General features: G+C 39.7%; 2 protein-coding genes across 2 annotated transcripts in view; both read left to right on the top strand.

Moving 5' to 3' along the window:
* Nucleotides 1-569: 569 nt before the first annotated feature.
* On the top strand, nt 570-3,260 carry LOC135948963 (uncharacterized). Its single transcript, XM_065498417.1, has 2 exons — nt 570-2,673; nt 2,738-3,260. The coding sequence occupies exon 1, from the start codon at nt 836-838 to the stop codon at nt 2,531-2,533; it is 1,698 nt and encodes a 565-aa protein (XP_065354489.1). The 5' UTR covers nt 570-835; the 3' UTR covers nt 2,534-2,673; nt 2,738-3,260.
* LOC135963740 (uncharacterized) overlaps nt 2,808-9,605 on the top strand; it is a 123,457-nt gene continuing 116,659 nt past the window's right edge. The window contains exon 1 of the mRNA XM_065515711.1: nt 2,808-3,735. Within this exon, the coding sequence (XP_065371783.1) occupies nt 2,808-3,735 (928 nt within the window). The remainder of the gene's footprint in view (nt 3,736-9,605) is intronic.

Below are 9,605 nucleotides of genomic sequence, written 5' to 3'. Positions count from 1 at the left end.
GCTGAACAGAGATATTGGTGCCCGAGATTTGAACTACCTTTTGTACACGTTGATGAACCCTCATTACTATGTTATACTTGTTTTTTTCCAGTCAGCTCGCGTTTTCGAAATATCGCGGTTTTTATATTTTCATTGAATACCCTATTTATACCCTAAACCACCATAGTGGGGAGGGTATTATGCGTTTGTGCAGATGTTTGTAACGCCCAAAAATATTAGTCTAACACCCACCTTAAAGTATACCGATCGACTTAGAATCATTTTCTGAGTCGATTAAGCGATGTCCGTCCGTCCGTCCGTCTGGTTGGCTGGCTGTCCATGTAAACTTTGTGCGCAGAGTACAGGTCGCAATTTTGAAGATATCTCGATCAAATTTGGTACATATTATTTTTTTGGCTCAAGGACCAAGCCTTTTGAAACTGGCTGAAATCGGTCCACTATTTCACCTAGCCCCCATACGAATGTCCTCCCGAAATTGGACTTTATCGGTCATAAATGTTTAATTTATATATGTATCTCCACAAATTCCGCTCCAAATAAGTTTTATTCCTCTACGATGGGTAGTCATCTTGACGCGATGTAGAGGCTTAAGTGCGATGATTCGCGTTGGCCATGCTGGAGGGGACAGTTTAACTTGAGTTGGCTGTCTCTGGCAGGGTCTCCCATTCCAGAAGGGCACGCGTTGAGCATGATACTAAGAACTACCCTCCCTTTGTCTGATAGCGTCTGTTCTCCTCTGGGGCGGCTATCAGATGTTATTTCCATCGAACCATTTTCCCCTCATTGAGAGGGGTGGTTAAGGTGGATAGTCCGGCTGGTCCGTAAGGACTCTTTAATGTCCGTCCGAAATCCACCAGCGTCTGTTTCCCATATTGGGCGGCTGGTGGTCTGCGTCTGTTTCTCCAATGGGGCGGCAGTTATCTCAACACCTGGCAGCAGGTATAAAATGCAAGTAATTGTCCATCAGGACTCAATGGAAGAGGATAAGTCATGCCCCATGTACCCGGTCGGGGGCTTCATAATCTCCGGGGACCCTACTCCCACAGCGATGGTTTCGGGCTGTGGTGAGTCGAATGCTACTGCAACTCAGGCTAGTCAGGTGATCACACCGGGCCAGACTAGTCTGCATGCTACTGGTGTCGCAAGAGGTCAATCTGGCATACCCAGATTGGCTGATTGTAAAAAATCCAAGGCAATAGGTGGTAGTGACCTAAGCGGCGAGGTACCTCTGGACTTCTCTCCAAGTACCTCCAAAGCCGCGAAAGCCCAAGTCGTCAAGGCGGCTAAATCCCCTGTTTCGGGTGCCTCTAAGGGGGAAGCGACTAAGTCGCCCCTCACGGATGCTTCCCATATGCCAATTGTGCGCTCAGGTCTTGTGAAGGAATCCTCCTGTCCTGAAGACGCATCACCCCTGGCCAATCCCGGCTCTGAAACTAACCCCAGGCATAAAAACCCTGCTAGAAGGGCTGCTACCACCAGGCGTTCCGCTTACCGCTTTGTTGAGGCACTTGGCTCGAAAAAAGTCGAGGACCTCACTAAGGAGCAACAAGCTTCGCTTTCCTGGGCGAAAGCCTATATTGCTGGTCTCAAGACCGCTCCTCCTTCTGCTGAATTACCAGCGGGGCCTAAACGGCAACGTTCAGAGGAGGATACAGCGACCAAGAGCCAGCAACCGGGACCTAAACGTCCCAAAGCGGCACAAAGGTCGTTAGCTAAATCCTTTAGCGAGATTGTCAAAGACAGTCTTGTTAGGGCGGTTATCGACCGGAGTGCGAATGACGGATCCATATCTCAATTGAATTGGGATATGGTGAAGCAAAAACTGGTAGGGGTGTTTTGGAAAGTTCTCAAAGAGAACCCAGGCACTCCTCCACAATGCGATGACGCTGGTTGGTACCAGGGTCACGTAAAACTTATGTCTTGTGTAGATGAACGCTCAGCGTTGCTACTAAAGACTGCCGTCGCATCACTGGGTGAGGTTTGGCCGGGGTCTAGGCTTGAGGTGGTATCTGTGAGTGAGATACCCCGAAAGCCTAGATCCATAGCTAAAATACCAGCTGAGCCATCTAGCCCGGAGGAGATCTTGGAGATCCTTCAGTGCTGTAACCCACAGCTTCCAACTCAAGACTGGAAAGTTGTTAAGGTTACGGACGCTGAGGGCTCTTCAAGGAAAGCGATCGTTGTCCTGAATAAGGACTCTTTGGGGCCGCTAAGGAAGGCACAAGGGAAGGTCTACTATGGATTTGGTACGATCATCCTGCGTGTCTACCGTAGCGACAACAAAGGCGATACATCCTCAGGTGATGTAAAGCCCATGCTCTCGGAAGAGGGCATGGATTGCAATGACGCCACTGATCCAGCCGACACTGAAGATACCAACTCAGTCTCTGAACTAGTTGGTACATTCTTTGAACGGATGGATGAGGTGGTGGACGAGGACGCCCTCCTGAATTCTGACCAGGAGGACGCCGACGTCACTATTGTAAAAATGGAGCATGGTGAGGGTGACCCAGATAAACCTTCACCACTCTAAAGCAGCATCAGCTGCACTGCTCCTCCGAATTGCTCAGAACGGGGAGGAGCTAGTCATGGTCCAGGAACCTTGGGTCCATCAGGACCGTATCTGTGGACTATGTTTGAAGGGCTATAAGCTCTACTTCGCTAAAGGCGCAGGTAAAATTAGATCCTGTATATTGGCTAAAAGCTCTTTGAAAATCTTCATTCTGTCTGATTACAGTAATGAAGATACAGTAGCAGTCTCATGGGAAACTAATGAAGGCTGTTTGTTATGGCTGATATCCAGCTACATGGCGCATGACCACGGGGAGCATCCACCAAACGATGATATCCGTAGTGCTGTGAAAAAGGCGAATGAGTCCAGGATACCATTGGTTATCTGTGCTGACGCTAACTCGCACCACATTGTATGGGGTAGCAGCGACACCAACACAAGAGGTGAGAGTCTTTTCAGTTTCATACTTAATAGTAGTTTGGAAGTAGTTAATAGAGGTTCAGAACCTACCTTCATTGTTTCAAACAGAAGTGAGGTACTAGACTTAACACTTGTGAGTGCTGAGCACCACAGTATGATTAACAATTGGGCTGTCTCCGACGACTGCTCTTTTTCTGATCATCTATATATTGATTTCAATATCAGTGTAACTTATAGGAATGATAATACCATTCTAAATAGGAGGAAGACCAATTGGGAGTTGCAGAGTGATGTACTCTCCCGGTCTCTACCAAACCCGCCCACTATTGAAAATAGGGACGATATTGAGGTAGCAGTTGAGGCACTTACAGAAGCGTTCCAATCAGCTACTAATTTGGCCTGTAAGCCGAATATCTGCAGGGGTAGGAATAAGCCACCCTGGTGGAACCCTGAGATTGCACACGCAAGAAGGGCGTGTCGTAAATTGTTCAACGAGGCAAAGAGGCTGGGTAACTGGCCGGAATATAAGTCCTCGGTGAACCACTTTAAGAACCTTACGAGGAATGCGAAAAGGAAAGCCTGGAGGGACTTCTGTAGCGGCGTGGAAGGATCCTCTGAGACTAACCGATTACGTAAAATTCTATCAACTTCACCGGTTGTACCGAGCTATATCCAGAAACCCTGTGGTAGATGGACTCTGAATAGTAGGGAAACACTTGAGGTCCTATTAGATACTCATTTTCCAGGTTGCCTTCCAGTCGATGATGAGACTATGAATGGGGCTGCCGATTCTGTTGCTCCGGGTGATAACTCTGTTCCGATAAACAGGGATAGAATCCAATGGGCAATCAAAAGCTTCGACCCGTTTAAATCTCCTGGGCCGGATGGCATTATTCCTGCTGATCTTCAAAAGAACGAAGAAATAGTTGTACCATGGCTCATTAGCATATACACAGCGTGTATTAGATGGACCTATATCCCCACATGGTGGACGAGATGCAGAGTAGTCTTCATTCCTAAAGGTGGTAAGGCGACTCACACTAAACCAAAGGATTATAGGCCAATTAGCCTTGCATCCTTCCTGCTGAAAACCCTAGAAAGGGTGATTGACGTATATCTGAGAATGACCATTCCGTCGGAACTCATCTCTAAATCCCAACATGCCTACACCAAAGGCAGATCTGTGGAAACAGCTCTACATTCGCTAGTTGGCTCCATTGAGGAGTCGCTAATACATAAGGAGTATTCACTTGTTGCCTTTCTCGATATTGAAGGAGCTTTTAATAATGTCAGGCCCGATGCCATCCTATCTGCGATGGATGAACTGGGAATTGATCTATGTGTTCGCCGACTAGTCGAAAAGATACTCGGTTATAGAGTCATTTGTGCTACTTTAGGTGGTGTAAGTGTTTTAAAAGTGGCCAATCGTGGAACCCCGCAGGGGGGTGTTTTATCACCACTTCTGTGGAATTTGGCTATGAATTCCCTGTTGATCAGGATGGATAACAGAAGGATCAAGACAGTCGCATATGCTGATGATGTTGCAGTTTTTATATCTGGTAAATTTCTGGATACAATATCCAGTTGTATGGAATCAGCATTAAGTACACTGAGTGAGTGGAGTATTTCATGTGGACTTAGTGTGAACCCACAAAAAACGGAACTGGTTCTCTTCACTAGGAGGTATAAGATCGATGACTTCAGACCACCTAGACTGAATGGAATCAGTCTTGAGATTAGAGATAATGCGAAGTATCTTGGCATCATTCTAGATAAAAGATTGTCCTGGAATTTGAATATTCAAAACAGGATTAACAAGGCTTATGTAGCCATCTACTCCTGTAAGAAGGCAATTGGTACAAACTGGGGTATTATGCCGAAGGGTATCAGTTGGATCTTCAAAGCAGTTGTTAAACCCATCTTGTTCTATGGAGTGTTGGTGTGGTGGCACGCCTTGGATAATGCTACTCACCGTAAGGCTGTGGAACGAGTTCTCAGGACTATTGCGATACTGATTACAGGCGCTATAAGGACTACCCCCTCTAAGGCACTTTTTACTATCCTGAACTGGTTACCAGTTGATTTGATGGTGATACAAATGGCTCTCAACTCTGCTGTGAGACTAAATGCTGGATGTTCGTGGTATGGTAAAGATCATGGGCACTCTAAGATACTGAACTACTATGGGTACTTACATAGTAATGTCGATTACTGCATCGCAAAACCATTTTTCGATATGCATTTCCATATTAAGATCCCGAATAGGGATTCATGGCAGCGCGGACTCTTACCCCCTGATGATGTCATAAGGGTATTCACTGATGGCTCAAAGAGGGGCAATAGGGTCGGTGGTGGTTTCTTTATTGAGAACTATGGGATTAAATCCTATTTCAGGCTACCTAACTTCTGTACGGCTCTTCAGGCGGAAATTACGGCCATTAAACGTGCATCCAACTGGCTGAGGTTTTATCAAATATCTGGTGATATATGTATATTTACCGATAGCAAGGCTGCCGTTAAAGGAATAGCGGGTGTCTTTACGACATCTAGGTTAACCGAGGAATGCCGGGTATCCCTTAATGAGATAGCGAGACATTCTAGGATAACGCTTATATGGGTCCCTGGCCATGATGGTAATCAGGGTAATTGTATAGCTGACGAACTGGCCAAAATGGGGGCGATGATGGATGATGATGAGATCGACCCCTTTTCTGGTATTTCCCTTGCTATATGCAAGATGGCTGTTCAGCGGACACTATATGAATCTGCACAAAGCAGGTGGACCAATGAGTCTTCCTGTGTTACAACGAGGTCTACTTGGCCCGTATATGATGCCAGCAGGACGAATCTACTTATGGAATTTCGTCGTGAGCAAATAAGGCTAATTGTCTCCTTCATTACAGGACACTGTATAATTGGGACACATGCTAGGAGATTGGGCCTACGGTATAATGACTACTGTAGGAGCTGCCATAATGAAGAAGAGGATGAGACGGTGTCACACCTATTCTGTCAATGCCCGGCTCTGATAAATCTGAGGGAACGTATCTTCGGAACACCATTCCTATCATGCTTAGATGAGCTATCAAGGATAAGTCTTAGACGAATCTACTCTTTCATCAGAGAATCTGGTTGGTTTAGCCTGGAAACAACGGACGTATAATTAATACCAAGATGTTTACCCCTTGGGTATCACAATGGGATCAGTTTTGAATGGACCCAAGTGAGCTGCTTGAAGAGTGGCTACCCATGGAACCTAACCTAACCTAAGTTTTATATACACAAAATTCATGTCACCAAATTTTGTTACGATCGATCCATAATTAGTCATAGCTCCCATATAGACCCGCTTCCGAAAATCACTTTAACGTGCATAAATCGCTTAAAAATGTTGGTAAACACACAAAATTCAACATAGTTAACTTTAATAGACATAAATCACATGACCTAATTTCATGGTGATCGGTCCATAATTGTTGATAGCCCCCATATAACCCCACTTCCGAAAATCACTCAAAAATACAAATTATTGAAATTTTAAAAGAAACATTTTTTTGCTGTTTTACTTAGTGTATTTATGGTCGGGCTTGACCGACCATACTTTCTTACTTGTTTTTTGTGTTTTTCTTCAAAATTTTGGGTAATGCAATTAAGAATGTGAAATTTTTTTAACATGAGACTGGTCTACATAAACATATGCTTCTTTTGAGTATAATAACTCTAATGGATATTTTGTCATATTTGTCTGATCTTTCGGGAAAGTTGAAATTTGACATTTTTAGCTTTATCCTTAATAAAATTGTGCATTATGAAAATTTTAAATAAAAATTTATCACTGCACATTCAAGGCATTATAGCGAATATAGTTTTTAATTAAAATGAAAAATTAGTTAAAAATTTAATGAAATATTTAGATAATATCCCGAAATTTTACATCCTAAAAAACAATTTTTTTATAAATAAATTTTTAGGTAGTCATTAGTCTTATTTTTTAATACACATTTAACTCTAACTATAGCAATGTAAATACTTCATTTGACGTTTTTAAAATATTGCGAATTTTGTATTTACGTGATTTACAGAGTTTTTGGTGAAAATATCTTAATTTTTTTTTTAAAAAAAAGACTAGTATTTTATAGAAAAAATAAATTTTTACAAACATATAGATTTATTTCTACATTATATATCCAGGAATTGTCTATGTTGCGAATTTGAATACCAAAGTAAGCAAAATACAATTGGAGAACAGTGTTGTAATTGATTTTCGCTGATCTTATAACATATATTCGTCACAAATGTAACAAAACATATTAGGATTTTTAACACAGCATCTCATCTTACTAGCCATAATGAAATAATATAACAAGTGAAATTATATTTATAAAAAAAACAGGTGTAAAACATTCAAGTTACGAACATTTATATAGTTTTTTTAATATGAAATACATATGAAAAATACTGTAAAACTTTGAGTTATTTGCCAAATAGTTTAGTATATTTTCAGCGAATTTTCAATATTTTTATATAAATTAGTTTATTGATAAGTTTTTATTGTATATAGTGAAACAATTTTGAACCCTTTTACGATAGGTCAAACTTATAATGATGAAACTGAAAAAAGTTAATTTTCAACATCCTTGCGATATCACCAATATATCCTGAAACTCAGATAAACAAAATTGATGTCAAAGAAAAGATAATTTTGTGTAGAATACCAGTACAAAGATGTATTTTTAATTTTAGTCTCCATTTATGAAATAACCCAACAAAAAGAGAAAAAAATACAGAATAACCAAACAAATTAAAACCGCGATATCTTAAAAACAAGAGCTCCTCAAAAAAAACTAAATATAGTTTTGACTATGTAATGTCCCATACATGTTTTATCAAAAACATTTTCCACGGCACCAAACCAAAATGTCAATTTTGTTCATCTGTGTAATTTATTCTTTCCTATAATAATGACTTGTTGATTATTTAAAATATCGAATTAATAGTACATTATCCCTACTTGACATAAATAAAAAGTAAACAAAAATTTTACAATAAAATTTCCTCACTACTTATCTTGTGAGCAATATTTTCATAATTAATGTTTTTTCCTTCATCTTAATTTTGGATCATGCTTGCAAAATTGTATTGATATTCATGTAGTATATTCCAAAAAAAAAAGTTTGACCTTTTACATTTTCTTCTTTATTATGCAGTATTTCAAAATGTATGCACTATACTTTCTGTAGTCATCACTGTAGTTTTCAAGAAGCATTAGTTTAAGTACATATATCTTGCTATAGTTACATGTATATATAAATACTGCCATATGTAAAATCCACTACAAGGTGATACCGAAGCAATTCAGAGTGCTATAATAGGCTTTAACGAATATTACACATCCTTCTCATTAATAGAAAAATACAGAAATCGTCTCATTTCGTGACTCTGATTTAAGGTGAAAGTCCTGGTAGTCCGGGTTTTGTGCAAAATCAGCTAATATTTTAGCACAAGCGAATCATATTTTATATGTGTAATTAAAGCTTTGCTAATATCTGATATAAAGCAAGTTAATATTTATGAAATTACAAACGAAATGACAGACTTATACCCTTACCACTCATGATGAAGGTTATACAATAGAGACACTGCTCTACAGAAAGTGTACAGCGTACTCGTCCGTAACGACAAAAAAAAAACAAGAGACAAGATATCACATCACAAGTTGTAAATTATTTATGTCAAAACCAAGTTCACCACTGCCTTAATGTGGTTTGGTTAGTGGAGTACAAGCAAACATATATTTATATATGTACTGCTGTTACACTTTGACATACACACACAAGTGTAACCTAATAAATACCTTCTTAAATATACACAGGCAATCACACCAGAGGACGTTTTTTACGTTTTAAATGTAAAATCATATAAGCCCAGCAGTTAAGCAAGTAGTCAATGTATCCCTTATAGACATTAATTGTCACTAATATTTGGGTGATTTGACATTTATTTGCTCTTTGTAGTTCAGAGAGAAGATAATTGGTTACTTTATACATCCCAGGTATTCTAGCGTGACGACAATTGCCACTTAAATGTCTCTAAGTAATAGATTTTAATTTCGATTTTTCAAAAACGAAGGGCAATTTTGTTCTAGGTTAGGATACAAAATGTTGACTAGATCGCCAGAACATTTACAAGGGGAAAAATGGTATTTTTCAGTTTTTTAAAAATCTTGCCATTAAATCATTAATTTCACAATTTAATATGAGATACAAATGTAATGAGATATAAAAGACAAAAATTGGTTAAAAAATGTTAAAGTTATTAAAAATTCCCCAAGCCATTAGTGTGTCTCTGGCCACTGGAATAAGAAATGTATGAACAAATTTAACATATTTTGAGAACAATTAAAACAAAATAATTTTTACTTAAAATATACATAGTTTCTTGTATATGAGTTGTTGTCTTAGCAGGATAACGTTAACCTATTCGCAGGTATGGTCAAACAAATAAAATTTTTTAACGGCACACAGTGGTATGAGAATAAAAAAAGAGGGAAATAAATCTGTAACTTCTAAACCCTTACGCCGATTTGAATGAAATTTCACATGCGCAAAGGGGAAGTATAGTCGACAGTGGTAGGTAAATTCTCAGCGAGTTGTTAAGTTTTCCCTAATTTATT

The sequence above is a fragment of the Calliphora vicina genome, chromosome 1 (assembly GCF_958450345.1).
Source record: "Calliphora vicina chromosome 1, idCalVici1.1, whole genome shotgun sequence".
Lineage (NCBI taxonomy): Eukaryota > Metazoa > Arthropoda > Insecta > Diptera > Calliphoridae > Calliphora > Calliphora vicina.
Note: the sequence above shows the minus strand (reverse complement) of the source record. Positions and strands in the feature narration are given on the sequence as shown.

Bases quoted from the DNA above. Each gene is read 5' to 3' on its own strand.
- LOC135948963 (XM_065498417.1), top strand. From the start codon at position 836: ATGTCCGTCCGAAATCCACCAGCGTCTGTTTCCCATATTGGGCGGCTG.